This window comes from Electrophorus electricus, chromosome 14 (genome assembly GCF_041902795.1).
Source record: "Electrophorus electricus isolate QZ-2024a chromosome 14, ASM4190279v1, whole genome shotgun sequence".
In the NCBI taxonomy this organism is placed as follows: Eukaryota; Metazoa; Chordata; class Actinopteri; order Gymnotiformes; family Gymnotidae; genus Electrophorus; species Electrophorus electricus.
Window position 1 is genome coordinate 20,977,501 of NC_137510.1, and position 19,840 is coordinate 20,997,340.

General features: G+C 44.1%; 1 protein-coding gene across 1 annotated transcript; it reads right to left on the reverse strand.

The window, feature by feature from the left end:
- Positions 1 to 10,239: 10,239 nt before the first annotated feature.
- Positions 10,240 to 13,739, reverse strand: scrt1b (scratch family zinc finger 1b). The gene is made up of 2 exons (XM_035530923.2): positions 13,208 to 13,739; positions 10,240 to 12,414 (listed from the first exon to the last, which is right to left on the reverse strand). Exons 1-2 carry the CDS (start codon positions 13,371 to 13,373, stop codon positions 11,690 to 11,692), a joined length of 891 nt encoding a protein of 296 aa, XP_035386816.1. The 5' UTR covers positions 13,374 to 13,739; the 3' UTR covers positions 10,240 to 11,689.
- Between the last annotated feature and the right edge of the window lie 6,101 nt (positions 13,740 to 19,840).

A 19,840-nucleotide genomic window follows, 5' to 3' on the forward strand; every position in this document is an offset into this window, starting at 1 on the left:
CTCATGGTTAGAGCAAGCCAACGCAAAAAAGAGAACAGTGTCAAAATGAAGCTCATTAAACGTACTTGCTTTTGTTCAGTTCAGTGGAACAACATAGATTATGGCCTGGTCTCTGGAGGGAAACGTGAAAACAATTCAAAATTCTAAAGTACGTATGAAATTGGTTTAAAAAAAAATCCCAATATGAATGCTATATGGGTCAAAGTTCTATGCTAAATGCTAAATGCTAAAATCAAATCTAGCAAACATAAGGCAATGTTCTTATGTAAATAGGCACTGTAGCAGAGGACACTGCATTGGAAGATTCTAGAAGATTAGAAGATGCATTTTATATATATATATATATATATATATATATATGATTTTATATATATATATATATATATATATATATATATATATTATATATATATATATGAATTATCTCTAAACCAAGTTTTAGGTTTAAAATGTTAATGTTACTGATAAGAATAATGAGGGAATAGTGCAGTTTTATAAAATTTCATTTTGGTTTTCAATCTATGGGTGGGTGTGATGTCCTGTATGACATTATCGGGGCGTGCAGGACTGCTTCAGCACAAACCTCCACAATTGGCTCGTGCTCCTCTCTCCATGTGCGGCGTGAGATACGGTTGGCCTGTGACTGTGCGTAGTGCTGGGATGCACACAGAGAGAGAGCAGGAGCAGTGGGAACTGATAGGAACAGGAATCACGATCAAGGTAACCGGCAAGTCACTCTGCTGCTGGAGTCGGCCAGTGTTCTGCTCTGCTGTTCTGTGAAATGCATGATTGTGCGAATCGTTTACAGTCGTTAATCAAATTAGTACACGCTGCTGACATCAGAGAAGGGGCCGTGTGTGTGTGTGTGTGTGTGTGTGTGTCGGGGTGGGGGTGGGGGGGGTCAGACCAAGATTACATTTTAATCAGAGAAATCAGTCTTAGTCCTCTCACACACTTTGACAGGAAGCCGGCCTAGGAATGGGTTCATGTGGCTGATTAAAATATCTGAGTTTGAAGTTATGTTGTCTTTCATTCATAATACATAAGAACTGCTTCAAAAGTGACAGATGTTTTTTTCTTATGTCAAAAAGTGAAAGTGAATTTTGCTTATTATGCAAACACCTGCTACACTTACTGGCCATTTAATAGAACAGATTGGTGCTGGAGTAATTCAGTTTTGACTCACTCATATAGACATGTTCCTATACATTACGGTTTCACATTTAAACACAGGACGCTCATTCGCTTTTGCATCATTCTACAAATAATGGCAATTTTTAGATAATTAAAAGTTAGTCGCTACTGGTTTGATCTCACCGCGTCTGTTTTAAATTTTAAAAGCGTTTCAGCATCACGATCCCCATGAACACCTATCACACCCTGTCCCACTGGCTTCCTCTTTCCTGATTGGTCCTCTCCTGCCCTGGACCTGCCTCCTCTTCATCAGCACCAATTCTCAGTTCGTGGACTGATTGGCACTCATACGCTTCTCATTTCACCCCCGTTGTCTTGCTAATAGCATGACTGAGCCTGTTTCTCTGTACAAATAGATATATTGTGCATTTTATGTTTTCCTGTCTGTTCCTGTTGGTTGACAGTGGGTTAGGTTGTGATTCACTTCTCTGCTGTATTGCATACTACTCTGGCTCCTGGAAAAGCCGAATAAGGCAATTCTGTAGATGTTTCCGACTGCTTTTGACTTCAGATATCATGCATGCTGTCGCAGATCATATGAGGTAGGCGTTTTGGACTCTAATGTTCAAGAGTACAACAGTACAAACAAACAAACCATGGAAAGCCTGAAAGGTCCTAGCACTGTCCTTAAATATTATTGTTCTGAAATTCTGAACATTTTTATTGCTGGAATCAGACACGGAGAAAATCTAACTGCTGTTACTGGTCTCACCTTGTACTAAGAGCCCCATCAGCATATTTGAGTCAAAGTGTATTTATAGCGCTGGGTTGTACTGTTTCAGTCCAGATGTCACGCGCGCATGCTCACAACGTATGCTAGCCCTTTAGGAGCAAAAAAACACCACCTCTACCAAGACAATGCACTTTTACACAAGTCAACCATGTACACAGTCAACCATGATCAACAGAGAAGAGCTTGCTGCAAACCTAAGCCTTCTTTCAGGAAGGAGGAAAGTTTCTTTCTGGTACTTTTTTTCTGGTGAACATAGAACTGTAACCAAGTATTGGGTTAGAGAAGAGGAATACCTACCGATGTGCCAAACCACCCACTTCCTACTCCTGACCTACTTTCCCCTAAACATCGTGGTGTTTTTGGACCAAAATTAAAGCTAACTTGAGGTTAAAAATGGAGAGTTTCTAGAACCATACTACTTTATCTGAAGACTTTTTTTTCCTAGGTGTCTGCCCTTTGTGTCTTACATTACGTTTGTTCCTGGTGAGACTTTCCCCTCTAAAACACCTTGAGTGGAGTCTATAAATAAATATGTAGCCTCCATATGTGTGTGCGCACGAGTGTGTGTGTGTGTGTGTGTGTGCGTTGAACCCAGAGGAAGTGTAGTCTGGCTAAAAGGTGTTTGATTAATCTGAAAGCTGGGGTCTCCCTGCAGTGCTTGCCTGACCTGTGGCATGAGGCTGCTACTGATGTGTCACTTGCGTCCTGCTAGGACAGCTTCGCTCAGTCATCCGGCTGGACACGTCTCCCGCCTGACTGTACTAGCTCACCCCGAACCCATAAACACGGCACACAGGCGTGTGACGGAGTCTTTGGTTGCTCTGTGTCACTGCTGTATCTTCAGTCTGTAGGAAGGTGACGAGCACATGAGCTGATAGGGCTCGAAAACACAAATTGCAAACAAGAAGCACAGTAATAAAGGGCGCGCTCTCTCTCTCTCTCTCTCTCTGTGTGTGTGTGTGTGTGTGTGTGGGTGCTGTCTGTCAGAAATACTGCATATGTGAAAGCATATAAAAAGAGGGTGTGTGTGTGTGTGTGTGCTGAATGTGAGGAACATGTAACAGATGCTTTGGTGCTGCACGGCAGAGGCTGAATCGATTGGAGGAGAAAGTGCTGATGCAGCAGCGCAGAAGCTCCGCCTCCCTCTGACTCACCACACCTGAAAACATGAACAAGTGTGCTGACTTCTGAGACATGTTGGACACACAGAGAATATGCTTCCCTCTCTAGGCTGCTTCTTTACCTCCCTCCCTTCTCCCTCCTTCTCTCTCTCTCTCTCTCTCTCTCTCTCTCCCCCCTCACTCACTCCCTCTCACTCTCTCTCCCTCCCCTGCTGCACTCACTGCAGTGCTCAGTACACTGCTGTGTTCACCCCCCTCAGTAAAATCTTCTCTTTCTGTGCCGAACTGAAATGTGGACTGCTGTCGTTCAGACCGCTATACCGCTGCCGGATGTAATATTCAGAAGGGCAAGCCTGCTTATGTTTGGAAGAATGAACGCAAACTAATAGCACTAGCATCAGTCAGATCACCCCATGAGCGCTCAGGCTCATTATTAGTTCCCCTGTTATTCTCATTAAGATTTCACTTAAGAGTTGACAGTGTGTCTGTCAGATACTGCGTCTCATATCCTGCTTGCCTGTACTGTAGGAGTGTCATTATTAACTCTGTTCTCCAGCTCTTCTTCAGGAGGTTATTATGCTATGTTTAATGTCTATGTAATGACGGTAGGTAGTCTAATCATGGGTGAGGATTTATCCCTGAGAGAGAGAGAGAGAGAGAGAGAGAGAGAGCGAGAATGATGATAAAGGAGACATGCACACAGAGCATATACACCCACAATACACACACACACAGACAGAGCAAGAGAGAGAGAGAGAGAGAAAGAAAGAAAGAAAGAAAGAAAGAAAGAAAGAAAGAAAGAAAGAAAGAAAAGAAAAGCAAGAACCTGGAAATCTTTGGTGAAAATAGATGTCGGAATCTTTGAGGAGGTGGGAGCGTTTGTGCCCAGCCTGCCCAACAGAGCCTGCTATGCTTACAGACAGGCTGATAGAGAGCCATGCCTCTGTAAGGGAGTAACGCACTCTGTTGTATAAGAGATTAGAATAGACCCAACGGCAGATACCGACCCATCATGTGTCAGTAACTGCACTGTATTTCCAGTCACCCAGAAAGTCCCATTGTCGCAATAATTTATGTTTCTGTGCAGCTACTGAGAAGACGGTCCTGAGAATGACGTATTGCACGGCACCCCTCTACACCGTGTGCCGTTGTCTGCGGAATACCAGTGCCCTAATGCACACAGAGGGAAAGCAGCGTGAGAGTGTGCACACTGGTGCATTACATGCCTGCACTGGTGCGCAGCAAAATGGATACATTGCACCAGTTCAGCACTGTATGTGTTATTTTATTTTATTTCTTGTACTCGTGCTGCAGTATATCTTTAAACTAAAATTTGTATTTTTTTATACCACACATTACGGACCCTTGTGTACAGCTAGGAAGAGAACCTTCCTGTGATGCATACTAGCAGGGTGAGCAGTCCAGCACAAATAGCTGTTATTGATTGTGAACAGCCATAGTTACTAAACTTGGATAAGCTGCCTTTATGAACACACAGAAATCTGTGCGCTCATTGTTTTGAGAGATGAATGTAAATCAGCCGTTAAATAGCATAATGATACTCGAGTGGTGTTCTCTGGTAGGATATTAGTCAGGGTGCTTGGTTCAGAGGCTGGGGTCTGAATCTGTGGATAAAGGAGAGAGAGTGAGAGAGAGAGAGTTTGTGTGAAAAAGAGAGAGAAGCGTGAGGTAGCCTGAGGTATAGGCATGAAGTGGCAGAGAGACCATTCAGATCCCATTCACTGTTCCACTCAGAGAATCACCACTCTCTCTCTCTCTCTCTCTCTCTCTCTCTCTCACACACACACACACACACTCGGCCTTATCTCTGCCTCCGAGAACACTAGCTGCAGGTCAACTTGCAGTCCTGTACGTTGTTTCAGGCTGCCTGGTGATTTAGTCTGGTTAATGTCACAGGGCAGGTGCTAGCTGAAGCTACCCTTTCCTGTTCGTCTGCCATCAGTTGGGCTGTTTTTGTAACGGGTAACAAAGTTCTACATAGTGCACCAGTTATGTCCTCGTGTAGGCTCTTTCAAATGCAAGTTCATCAGATTCTTTGGGAAGGCGCAGAGCGAAACAGGGTTCTGAGTGCTACACACTCGTAGCCCCAAGGGGTTTTGAAGGCTTCACAGGTACAAGTCAGGCCTACGGTACTTTTTTGGAGTGTGTAAAAAAAATGGTTGATGAGTTTATGGGGTTCTGGATGTAGCCATTCAGATGTGGTAGAGATGTGAACACTGCCATGTCAACAACACCTAAATAAAGCCATGGAATGCCCTGTGGAATCCCGGTGAAGACTACCTTACATAGCCTAAGCCCACAGGTTTGGATATCTTTACAATGGATTTGGTTTTTACTCCTGAGATTTACACATGTTCCCAAGTAGTGACAATTCAGTTCTGTTCAGCTTTATTTTTGTAGCATTTCACTGCAACATTTTTACATTTTTCTCTTAAATTCCCATTTAGTTGTATAGTCTGTTTGTATGACCATGCTACACCAGATTTAGCAAAAACTCTTAAATTCCCTAGTCATCGTCAATGACCCACGTAAACAGCTCTATGGGTAAGGATATTTGACTGCCCAAACTTGCTTTATAAGGCTCGGAGCCAAGACTGAGTTGGTACAGAATGTCATCAGGAAATAAATGGTGTCACACTGGTAAAAAGAGCAACTTTCCAACCTTCAGAGATACGTGAATGAAATGATAAAAGTATCATAATGTCACCTGTGGAATTAAGAGCTGCTAAACATAAAACAGAAGCTGCTCGCGCCATCCGTGCAGCTCTGTACCGTCACAGAAATAAAGAAAGTGTGGCTCAACCATCTTACCAGAGTTCAGTGACAAATGGAAGGAGTGCAAGTTGAAGATGGATAAAAGAAGATGTGTCTGAGTTGTAACTTGTATTGTACTCTCACGCGTTGCAATGGAGAAGGTGGCCCTGAAAAGCCAGCGCCAATATCAGCGTCAGGGATTGTTAAATGACTTTGCCCAAATTAATTTTAATTGCAGGTAATTTGCAAGCTAGGCTTTTGCACATCAGATTAATGGCTATTGTCGCAATTTCGTTTGTCATGGGAGATTAATAAAGTACAAGGTCAAGTAGTGTTGAATGGTATAATTGCAACATCATAAAATATTAAGCATAATTTATATTTTCCAGTTAAAATTTCTTCAAGTGAACAAATTAGATAAATTCCACAAGTCTATACAGGGTTCACTTTTGGGGAACACATACATGTCTGAACTGCTCCCAAATTTAGTTTGAAACATTAGAAATTTGAAACATTAGAAAATCTGCGAGTCAGTTTCTATAAGTAGTTTTTGTATAGGCCTTGTTGTTTCAAAGCTGCGCTACAAGAATCCAGGTCTGGACCACTAAAGGTGACAGTGGCATTAAAAAACTCTGTCACTGGCATACTGGAATCCATCCTCCTTGGGGTGACACTGGACAGCAGCATTTATAAACACACAAAAAGACTAACCGATAGATACCGTAGCATACACCTCAGAAAACCTTTAAAAACCCCTTTTTTGCCATAGCAGTTTATTCATTCACTGATCTCCTCCAAAGCATTTTGTAGCAGTGAAAAGTTCCCTTACTGGGGAAAGTTAAAGAACACCAAAAAGAGAATTGCTATTGGCTACAAAGGTGGAGCCATTTCAGATTTCGATTTCTCATTAAGAGATCATGAGTCCTGACGATGCCACGGCCGTTTGTGGTCAGAAACTCAGGAGGTCAGAACTGGCCCTGCTCTCTGGCTTGGAAGCATGGCCTACTTGATCTGTTACGTATGCTTCCGAGCTCAGTGTGATCCAGGCATGTTCGCTTGTCCTGTGAGGGGTCACAGGTGAGCCTCACACGTGTATTTAGCCTTCACTCTCACAGGTTGGCAGCTGTTCTGCAGGAGCAGAGACATCGCTGGTGGGCGGGACTTGGCAATGACTTCATTCAGAAAGAAATTGGGTAGAAATCCAAAATAAATATTTAAAAAATAATGGAATAAAAAGAAGAGATTGGTTCATAGTCGCTGAAGCCCCTTTGTGAAAGCTCTAAGGCTTTCAACCAAAACAGAGCCTTTGCAATATTGACTCATTCACATCAAAGACTACTGTGGGTCCTATTCTCCTCCCCCAATGAATATTCATGGTCTGTTAATTCCTTACCCACGATAAGCGGGAGGTCAAAACAAAAGCACCACATAGCCACTCCTGGCAACCACAGGTCCACTTTGGCTGCCCTCAGCTCCGCCGCATGGCGAGCCGTCATTTAATCACCGTTTAAACCGGCCACGCTCCCAGCTACTATATTACGTGGAAGCTGTGCGGCGTCAAAAATACTTGCTACGGCCTTTACTATCGTTGATCCAATAGACAATAAAAGTGCCACGGACACAATGAAAGACACTTTTAAAGCAACTCGGGTCTGTTCAGTGCAGATATGCAAGTGGTGCTATTAAAAATGTACCGGCTGGTGTGCTTCCTCAGCTTCATGTCATCCAAACTGGGTCAGACCCTCCCCTCCTCTGCACGGCTCCCGCTGTCTCTTACCCTGCGCTCTTTCTGAGCCTCTTCCCGAAAGCACGGCTCTCTGCCTGGGAACGCTTGCCGAGCTACAGAGCTGCAACATGCTACTGGCGCTCTCCCTCTCCCCTGCTCTCTCCTCTGGTAAAACGCGAACTTCACACACGGGCCTCATTACTGAAAGGGCCGAGCTTTATTTGGATCAGTCGCTGTCTTCTGGAGCCAGCTCCGACTTGACTTGCATGTGAGGAGGACTGGGCTTCTCTTGCAGACTTGCAGACCGCGCGTCTATAAGACAAAACCCCGTGGTTATCATCTTGTGAAAATGTCTAGGAAAACACAACACCACACCAACCCACACTGAGAGATGACACATCAGCAGGAGCGCAGGGGTTGAATGTTTGGCCTTACAGATCCTAGAAGTCCCAGCCTAAGGGGCGCAGTGTGATAGACTCCTTCAGGCGTGAGGTGGCATGTTTTTCCTTCCTAGTCAGGCAGGGATTTTCAGGATGTCTGCATTCATAAGTGGTAACGCTCTTCGATGTGGCTGCTCATACTTGGGCCCGTGGCAGCTAGCTGTAGCACGGCATAGCTGAAAGAGCTTAGCCGGCAGACAAGGCTCTATGGACCCTACACCTGCACCAATGAGCCATTCCTAATGACACACAGACTTAGTTAATGTTAGAAAGAGCAGTTAATCAACATTGCATTAAAACAGAGACATTATTATTTAAGTCCATTACCCTTTCATCGAACACAAAAGTTTCTCCGAACGGCTTTACACAACTAGTTTAAATATTAAGATGGGTAGATATGGAAATAGCTATATGGGTATATATACTATATGAGTATATGTAGTATATCGGTAGATATAGATTGTATTCAGTGAAGATTCCAACAAATTAAAATACATTTAACGATGAAGAGTTGGTCTACAATTAAACCTTTCAGAACATACTTTCATATCTGAAGAATTCAGGCTTTAATGTGCATACATATCTTTAGATTTTTGTGTGTACACATTCCTCAAAAGTAAAACCTTTTAGGGGCTCCAGAATTTGTCAAATTTTCTCTTTTTTTTCTTGGTTTATAGGCTTTGGAAAGAGGGTCTGTAATAAACTACTAAGAACCGATCCTGCCCAGCCAAATGCCCTGTGTTCACAGGGGCATACGGGGGGATTACCTCATCCAGAGTTCAAATTCATTCACCGTATACCAGGTGTGAGTTCTATCTTACTATCTTACACCGTTTTATCTTTTCATATTAACTCGGGGACATGCTTTATTCAAGGGTACAGTAACAGAGTCCAGTAAATATTAAAACATATGGTTGTCTGGCATTGAACCGTATTTTCATGAAGGAATTTGATTCTTTGAGCAAGTATGGATTTAAGATCTTTTACCACTGTGACCATTCCACAATGAATGCTATGTGATGAGGACTCCAAAACCTGATAAAGGACCCTTTCGCGAAGCAAATTAAGAAAGAAATCAAATATAAAATCAAATATTAGTATATTGCTCCTTCCCTCAGATCCTGCTCAGAATTTGCACATAAAGTTTTTTGGGTTTTTTTCCAGTCCATGATGAGGCTTTTTCTGGGAATGAGAAATGTATCCTGGGTCTTCTGATCACCAGAGTCACCTTGCTGTGCTGTTAAGTGAGGCTGCTCCATGACTCCGCCGCCAGTCGCCAGAGTTCCCCGAGCGAGCCATGAGCAGAGCCCCGGCGCTGCTGTCAGGACAGCTGCATCCTAAAGTGTTGTGACAGCGTTGTAAAGGCAAACAGATCAACGGGCAGAGCCTCCCTCACAGCTGTCCGTCGGTAAATAACGGCTCCTGCCGATTCCACCCTGCCAGCACAATTACCCAGCGCGCTGGAGGCTCGGGCCCGCACTCTCTCCCGACACTTGCATAATGACTCCCCACAAATTGATGACACCGGTGGCCTCGTTTGCACAAGCTAGATTAACCTAAGAGAGGGTGTGGGGTGTGTGGGGTTTTCCCCCGCATTAAGAGAGCAGAGTGGGAGACAGAGAAGGCGGCACGGAGGCTTGGCTGCCGCAAGCGCGCGCGAGCATCACGCCGGCCGCTCAGCACGAGAAAGGCTGCGAGCACGCCGTCTGCTGCGGATCAGCAGTCAGACCTCACAGTCAGAGATCGCTTTGCTCACCAGGAAAAGATCTGCTGCCACTTTTCAGCGATACCTGCATATTCAGAGGACTAAGGACGTGACTTGCAAAATGGCCCTGCTGAGTAAGATCACACAGAAATAAAAATGATTTGATTCAGAATACATGTTATGGCAGTTGTGCATGTACTACTGCAGTGTTTTACTGTGAAGTTGATATGACCCTCAAAACGTATTTGGGTCGAAAAGGAAATCCTTTAATCTACTAAAACTTTACTGGCTGGTGACTGGAGCATTACACCAGCAATACATCACTTTGTCACTGTTAGGATTTGAAAGTTGAAATGTATCATAAACAATTTTTGTTGCTAGTGTGGGTGCGGTGTGCAATGCTCGCTGCAGCCCATCATTCTACTGTTTGCTTTGTCAGAGTGTGCGCGCATCGATTTTCATTCATCAAGATTAATTGGCCTATTTAATAGTCTAATTTCACCGAGGAATTGCAATAATCAGGAACAAACAAGCAACAGACTGGATTTGTTTACTTCATCTTTATTATGAAGTACCATAAAATGCCTGGTGCCTTGTGCTTTTACATCAGTGAAGATTGGCTCAAAAATTGCAGGACATTTTATTTGATTCAGAAATCCCCTGTCCAGGAGTCAGTGGACTGATATACAGTTGTAAAAAGGTTCTTCTCTTCAAATGAGTATTTACATTTAGGCTACATCACCTTTTAAACTGAGCTTCTCAGATATTCCTCATTTATGATACAAAAACTAAGGTCAAACTAGCAGTCTCTACCTGAATCTAAGATTTTGTGCTACTTTTTAAGACTCTCTAAGATGAAGTGCTTTCAGCATAAATCTTAGGGACACCCAGACTGGAGAAATGGAGGAATCTTACATGAATCAGAGCCTGAAGTGCAGTGCAAGTGGTTTACAGACCAGCTGTGCAGATGATCATCTTCCCTGCTACTGGCAATCTTCCTCGTCCTTTTGAGTAATCTACAGAGAAGACTTTATTTTTCCCGGCTGTGTGTTCCAAAGATTTGGAGCATGATTCTGAACTGCTCAGAGCAGAGTTACAGCACTTCAAGCCTACATCCTAAAACTACGTTTAAATTAGAGGCAGGCAGTGCATAACAACAGAGCAAAGGAAAGTGGTTTATACTTTTATTTTTAAGTCTTGTCGACTCACTAACACTACACTGGCGTTTTCCCTGATGTTGTATTTTTTTCTGCTTGATTATTAAGAGATCAAAACATACCTGATTTTAGAAAAAGCTGCTATAGGTAATAGTTCATTACTTTCAAAAATACCATGCATTATGTGATTATTGCTGTATATATCCTCATGAGAATCCCAAGAAATATTGCCCATTGATACTACCTAACTTTTGGCAAAATGATAAGCTTTATGATATTGGCATAGTTTCTTTTTTGCATGCATTACATAGGCATATAAAATCAAAGAATTTGAAAATCATTCTCATGGATTCAAATACTTTGGCATGTCAATGAGACTGGAAAATGAGAACTCAAAGTGCAAAAAGTATAAACATCATAAAATGTACTCTCTGCCCTTCCCAAATAAATAAATAAATTAATTAATAAACAAACAAACAAACAAATAACTCAATTGTCAATACTCGTGGGGTCACTCGCAGCAGTATAATAATATCCAGTTATACGAAAAAAAAGAATCTGTAGTTATTAGACAGCGTTGTCATTCAAACCTTTTAGATCCAGAATGCGCAGGCTATTCAGTCGCGCTTCGGGTGCGTTGTAAGGACGTCATCTGAGCACGTGGGTTCTGAACAGCATGCGAAGAGTCATTACACCTTTAAGGTCAACAATGCAGAGTGGAAATAAACGTGTGCTATTTGTTCCATATGGGTCGTCTGGGACTCGGTGAGATTGGAGGAAAGAGACGTCCCAAAATTGTCACGAACAGAAAAGGCTTTGCGAGCTTTGAATAACGAAATCATGCCTCAAGTGACGCTAGTGGCGAGAAGGCGCCTTTAAAGCAAGCAGACTCGTAGTGCTTATTCAGGTAGGACTTGAGGGCAAAGGTCTTGTTGCATCGTTTACATTTGAAGTGCTTGAACGCAGAGTGCGTCTGCATGTGCGCGCGTAGGTTGGAGCGGTCGGCGAACGCTTTTCCGCAGTGTGCACATCCAAAGGGCTTTTCGCCCGTGTGGGACCGCATGTGGCCCTGCAACAGCCAAGGCCTGCTGAATGCTTTTCCACATATGTCACATTTGTGCTTGAGATCGTGCGTGAGTAGGTGCATGGCCATGGCTGGCATGGACACGTACACTTTCCCACACGTCGGGCACTTTTTGGCCATCTTGCTGTCCAGACTCCGGTGCGTCTGTTTGTGTCTGCTCAGGTTGGAAGACGTCGCATAGGTTTTGCCACATTCGTTGCACGTGTGCCGTTGGAGGGTCCTCGGACTGTTGATCACCTTCCGTCGGGACCTGCCGTCCGTTATGAAGAAAGCATCCACAGTGTACCCCTCGCTCACCGCGTTATCTCCGTTGATATATCCGGAGGTAATCTCTGACTGCGGGCTGTCCGGTTGATCCGAGTCCGGCGCACCGTAATCACTGTGTATGCCGTCATAGAGCGGTTCCGGGGAGGGCACTTTAACGGCGCCGTCACTCTCGCCTTCGTAAACTGCCGGTGTAATGTAGTCGCTAATGTACCCTGGCGTGCAAAAAAAAAAAAAAAAACCAAAACAATGTCTTTATTAAATTATTCACAGCGCGAAGGGGAATGGAGTAGAACAGTGTAATTAATAGACGCAACAACGTCACCGACAGTTTGCCACCCCGTTTTATTGACGGCGGCACGAGATGCGGCTGTCAGGTCGCACTTACAGCATAGAGCGCGAATATGCACGCTGCGCGAAATTTGGAGCACGAGTGACAAGCCTATTTGTCTGCAAGTTGCTCCAATAAAAGGCAGTGAAGCCGGGAAGGCTTAAAACCGGTGGTCCGTGTGCATGCAACAAATAGTTTGTATTTAATTTAACAGGCGAACTGGTAAACAAGCTTTTAATGATGAAATCGCGGATAAATTGTGTATACGTATGCGTTTAGTAAATACACAAGGCGCGCTGCCATTAGCGAAATATGCAGATTAAAGCCTTTTCCCGATGGGTAGAAAACTCTAAGATGCCTTCTGAGAAACGCACTCATTCGTTAACGTAGCCTGCCGATGAAGAACAACTTGAAGGTGGTTAAAAAGTTAAGCATCGCTACCAGCAGCGTGCAAAACGCTGGTGTTAAACTGCTTATACATAGTTGCACGAGATACAGAACTAAAACAATATATTTGGCGCTTTCTTAATTTTATATCTAGCGATGACCAAGGCATATTTACACATACTGCCAAACAAAGAATGCTGAGTGCACAGAAATGCGCGAGCGTTGAGGAAAATCAGTGTTGTGGAACAGGATGATGCCAGCATCTCGATCATTTTAAATGTTCCATTTACCTTTCTCGTGAATACGTAGGTTAAGATCAGTCCTGGACCTGCTATACGCACTCTCCAGATCTGTGGATGAGAAATCATCTAGTTTAATCTTCTTCACCAAAAAAGACCTTGGCATGTTTAGAGCGCAGAACACAAACACTCGTCCAGTACTGTGCCCTCTCTTCATCCACCGCAGAACAGATGACTTAGACAGTTCAGCGATCCTACGGGGCGACGAATGAAACGCCTAGGCGAGGAAAAACGCGAACCTTCCTCGGCAAGCTTCTGCGAAATGCAACTTCAGCACTGGACAGCTCCCGATCAGCGACGCTCTGGCGGAACAGAGGCGTGTGGCGCTTTTCGTAGCAACAGATCCTTTCCTACTTAGAGAAAACACCCAGCCTCAGTATTGCGAAATCGCAGCCCTACAAAAGTGGGCAACGTTTGAGCGTCAACGCGTTTACAGTGGTACTGCTAATTGGAGGGTAAAGACTGAGGTGTCCGCCGTTTCCCCCTCTGCTTCCGCTCGCACGGTGTCGTTTTGATGTCTGAGGTTCTGTTGATCAGCCGGTGAGATTTATACGCGCAGCGATCAGGTGGGAGATGGAGATAGAAGTGCTTAATTTAATCCCACAGAAACCTCCCGGGAACAACAGTGGGTGAAAATGATTTATTGATGCTGTTACTCATCTCCCGGTCTCATTTTTTTCGCGTGCAGGGTGAACCGCCATGTTTCTGCAAGATAAGAATGGAATTTATTGTTCTAGAAAAAAAAAAAATGAAATGGATAGAAAAGTCGTGTTGTAACGATGTAACAAGTCCCGCTGTCGTCACAGCAATGGTTATTGCCTAACATGGAAAAAAAAAAACCCTCTTTTTTAAAGATTGACGACTGACTCGTGTCTGTGGAGATTCGGGTTCAGCGGTATTAGCCTATTTTTCAAACAATAATTTATTACGAACGTTCTTTGTCTCACACACACACACACACACACACACACACACACACACACACACATAGAGAGAGAGAGACAGAATAAGATTCTGCGTAAGGTGCTTTTATAGCTGTAACCTGGTGTTTTGAAATCTAAAAAAATATTTCCTCCCTGTAAGTCCTGTTCAGTATCTTCAGTATCTTCTACAACAATTGACCAGCTTCAGCAAAGATTAACTGCAGCTATACCACAAGAATTAAGAAAAAATGGAAGTTAGGGTAACTAACCACTTTATCTACATCACGCGTCTGCCTCTTTTAAGTCAATAAATAACAGAAGGCCGAGTTACGGAATTATTTCGCTGAAGTTTATGTCTTCACCTCTGGCCGGAACTTCAGCTGACCATAACTGGAGCATCTTTTTACTTCCTAACCCTTGACTCAACTAGATACACGAAGACCGATGCATGCACATGAGTCAGTGAACAGCAAAAGAAGAACACCGTGGACCGCGTGACAGCCTGCTAAAAAGCTAAAGCCTATGATTTTTAACACACAAATATGGAACTTTGGATCATAGTGGAGTTTGCAAAGGCCAAAGATGCGCCGGCCCCCGTTTATCCGGGGCTAGTTTACAGCTGGCGCTCCCGTGGAGCGACGGGCAGGAGAGGCGGGGCAAAGGCAGGCTGTGCAGCTGCTGTTGCCCCTCAGCGAGCAGATGGAGCCTACCAGGGCAGCCAGGGGAGGGGATGGCCACGCCAGGACCACCAGGAAAGGGGAAGTGCGCTAGATGCTGCTTTGGAAGAGCACTTATGTCAAAAGTATAGGACACGTTCATTTGCCAAATGAAACAGATAGCAAGCGTTTGGGCATACCTGCAGGTTTGTAAAAGAAATAACGATGATGATTTCATAATAATCGATTTCCAACGCACACACAATTATATATATATATATATATATATGGAAAACATAGTGCTCAAGTAATCAGATTTGTCTGGACTACAAATTATGTGCTGTCTGTCCAGTGTCATGTTTTATTAAAAGGCAATATAATATATAAAGCAATATGTGATATTGGTTTTATGTAAGACAATACTTTGTGACAAAAAATACTGGAAAATGTAAAAGTATTCAACCCGTGTACTTTGGAAGCGCCATGTTGACACAGATTAAAGATAATTCCCTAAAGAAGACACCTGTTGATCATTAAAGAGCTGACCTTTCTGGATAAAAAAGATGGATAAATAATCCTTAATTTAGATACCACTGGTAAAACTGTGAACCTAAAGGAAATTCTAAGTATGTTAGAGATAAAGTTAGAGACAGACCTACACAAGACAGCTAAAGATGGCTAAAAAATATCATCAAAGTGTTTAGACATCCCAGTGAGCACTGTAGTGAGCACTGTAGGAGCACTGTAGTGAGCACTGTAGGATCACTGTAGTGAGCACTGTAGGAGCACTGTAGTGTGCACTGTAGGAGCACTAGTGAGCACTGTAGGATCACTGTAGGATCACTGTAGTGAGCACTGTAGGATCACTGTAGTGAGCACTGTAGGAGCACTGTAGTGAGCACTGTAGGAGCACTGTAGGAGCACTGTCGTGAGCACTGTAGGAGTACTGTCGTGAGCACTGTAGGAGCACTGTAGTGAGCACTGTAGGAGCACTGTAGTGAGCACTGTAGGATCACTGTAGGATCACTGTAGTGAGCACTGTAGGAGCACTGTAGTGAGCACTGTAGGAGCACTGTAGGAGCACTGTCGTGAGCACTGTAGGAGTACTGTCGTGAGCACTGTAGGAGCACTGTAGTGAGCACTGTAGGAGCACTGTAGTGAGCACTGTAGGAGCACTGTAGTGAGCACTGTAGGAGCACTGTAGGAGCACTGTCGTGAGCACTTTAGGAGTACTGTCGTGAGCACTGTAGGAGCACTGTAGTGAGCACTGTAGGAGCACTGTAGTGAGCAATTGTGTGCTTATTGTGGAACCACATCAAAGCATGACTGGAGTTTGTCAGAAAGCATCAGGGTGACCCAGACAAAATGTGAGATAAGGGTTTTGGCCAAAATGTAGAAGGCATATGTGTGGTTCAAACCTAACATTGCCTTTCCAACACCACCCCAGCAGTGAAGTGTGCCACTGACACACACTGGAGATGCTTCCCTCAGCATGGACTGGGTATCCATACTTCGAAACAGATGGAGATACTGCAATTTCTTTCAAAATCTGCTGACAGATAATTATTTTTGAAGTAAAAATACATGCTGGAACAAGGTGTCATTTGTGAGCCAAATGAATATCCACATATACGCTGCAATTTTATTACCTCTACAGTATACTGCGGTCCCTCCCTGGAATTTTCTTTGGAGATATACTGTATATTGTAAAACTAGTCCAACATTCAACAAGTGCTCAGCATGTGTGGGAACATATTCAAGATCAATCTCTCTGATTGAGCGAAATCCATAACTGTGCAAAACTGCCACTGAGGTAAAGGTTTCAAGAATTTTAAATATAAGGTAGTTCATTCCATCCTGGTATATTTGTTTCCTCTAGCTGAGCTATATTCTGGCTAATATAAATGTGATTGATAAATGTACCCCAGTGATTAATCTATAATAATCAATCAGCAGAAAAATATGTGCCCAGAAGAGAATTTAAAGCCCATGAGCCTTACATAGACCTCACGTAGGCCTTACTGAAGAGAGCTGTGTCATGGCCTCTCTTTAAGCGGACAATATATGAAACTCTCTTGAGAGCACTCGGGTTAATCAATTCTAGTCTGAAAGCAGAGGCTGCTAGGAGCCATAACTAGGAAAAATTAACAATGCAACTGCAGTTAACATGGAGGACCATGTTGGGCTGCAATGATTCTGTAAAAGGGGCTGTGCAGCTGGTTGCCTGCCTTTTTACTCCCAGCATGCTTTGGGTGTACTGGGCACACAAGGGTACCTTCTCACCGCAGTCCTGCTCTGGAGTGACATAGGAAACAGTGCTATAATGTAAGTTTTCCAGACCAGTGCTTGCTTAAGGTTAGCACTGCATTTAAATTCTGTTCAGAGAGTCATGGAAGGTGAACTAAAGAGTTGCCGCTAGGCTCAGATGTGGCTTCTTCAATCAGGCCGTCTCAAGAGAGTCCGACAGGACATGTACCTGTGAATGCGCGCACGCAGCTCTGCTCGCATACATACACGCATGAACGCAGCGGCAACAGAAGGCCCAGTGAAGGGTACTGCAGTGTATTGTCCCTTAGCCCGCTGTCGCAAGAACACTAAATACTGCTGAGTCCAGTCCTCACCAGGCACCTCAAACCTGAACACACACACACACACACACACACACACACACACACACACACACACACACACACATGCACACACGCAGAGAAATGCAGTGCTAGAAGCAAAAAAAAAACTCACCTGCTTTGCCATTTCCCCTCGCTGTCTTTTTTTGATGACTGCAAATGAAACGTAATACGGCACACATTAGCAGAGCCAAGGCCCCATCGCCTCAGCTTCCACACAAGCCAGCCAACGGGAGCGGCGCAGAGCAGCGGCAGCACCCTTATTCTTTAAATGGAGGATGACGCTAGCCATGTGCCGTCATTAGGACTCCCCTGCTCCTTGTGTCTGGGGCCTGGGTGATCTGAGCCAGCACAGCGGTGTGTCAGGGGAGCCGGTAGAGGAGCTTTGCCTCGAGCTCTTTCCCTGACAAGGGTCTGCTGCCATCTGCTCTTTTGTTCCATCTTCACACTGATGAGGAAAGATCATGTGAACCTCCTCCAAGGTAATTGCCTTGAATCAGTGAAGCTGCATTTTTATGGACACTTGACAAGCTTCGTGGGGAGGGAACGACGTATCGAACAGCTTGAAAATTCTGTTTTAGAGGGAGGTAAAAATGAGAGCACTGAGATATTATTTCCTCCCACAGACCCCCGAACAATGACGTGTCAGAACTGATCAGGGGTTACATCCTTCTGCACTGGGAGAGGTGGAGAGCCAGAGAAGAGCCAGATTCACGCCAGCTCACTGATGGCATTATTACACACACACACACACACACACACACACACACATTTATCTCCCCAGTGAGTGTGAAAAGTGTACTCAGCCACTGACTTGGATGAGTGTCAAGAATCATGATCTAGGTAGAAGCTGTCATTGACTGATGCGCAATAATGTTTTAGTTCATAAATATCTAAATTTGTTGAGTATATCAGTGACAAAGAGCATGCTCCACTAACTCCCATCCTTTAGACAAAGACAAACCGACTAGCTCCGGATTCTAAATTTTATGCTTGGCTCTCGCTGGCCAGAGAACACAGGTTTAAAGTGACATTATTACCACTGTCATGTGACATACTCAAGAATCGGCTTGCGTAGACTATTGACCTGCGTCTCTGACCATCTATCGATGTCCAACTGTAAAGCAGCTTTCTTTTAAACACTTCAGCATCTGTCTTATGGGCAGCAGCTGAGGACGTCACCTATCTGTGTGCTGGACTGAGGTCTGCTGGAAGGGGAGTGCATTAATCTTATTTGTCATATACCCGTCTCTGGAGAGTCAGCCGGAGACTCAGCAAACCCCCCCTTATCTCACAGAATCACACAGACACACACAGACACACACGCACACACCTCTATCTCAGCCTGGCAGTCTGGAGCACTAATTAAATGTGAAAGTTGAAGAGACTGAAAATGGGGACAAAAGCCACATTATGCAAAATGGTGTTTGATTTTTGCCCATTCTCTCCTCCGTCTCCCTCTCTTGGTGTTTTTTTCATTGTTTCTTTTCACACTGTGTCCCTGACTCGTGAAAAAAAGAAAAGAGTGAATATCTTGGAGCGGCGGGCTCACTGTGTGGCCCTCCATGTGTGAAGAGTCAGCTGAGTGACTCTGATAATTGGACACTTTGGCTGGAAATAGTTTTATAACAGAGAGGCTTGTGTGTTTGTGTGTGTTGGTGTGTGTGTGTTCTAGGTCTTCCAGAGGCATAGCGGATTTGTACTGAGATCAACCCAGTCAAATGCCAGTTATTCTGGTCATAAACACACACACACACACACACACACACACACACACACACACACACACACACACGCACACACACGCACAGACACGCACGCACACACACACACATACACACACATACACTCAGATGCACAAAATGACTTCAACTATTATCAACCCTCTAGCTGAATAGTTCACATATGCATAACATAATACCATTCCTAATGCATATAAAGTCTGCTTGAATAGAAGTCATAATGGAGTATGTACAGTCTGCTTCCATAAAAGGTTTCAACATGAAGGTTGACACATAAAGAGGTATAGGTTAAAAATAACAATTTTCCTTTCACACAGCCAGTTCAGCGGGACTGCTGCTTTAAAACCTGATGCTAACGTAAACACCCATTACTGACTCTTAATTAATAATACAGTGAGTCCTTGTAATGACAGCCCACTCCTGAATTACACAACAATAGTTCCAGTGCTGAATTATATCCTTACAGTGTTTATCTGTGTTGAGCTAAACCTAAACAAACCTTGCAGGGTTTATATTCAGAGCTGTAATTTAGCACTGTGGGTGTGAATTCAGCACTGTAGGTGTGAATCCATCGGCGGGGGGACTTTGTTCAGTGGATGTGGGCGCGCCGGGCTTTGCGGCGTGTATAAGGTGCCACAGACGATGGGGCATCCCCCCTGCGTGACTCTGTAATGAG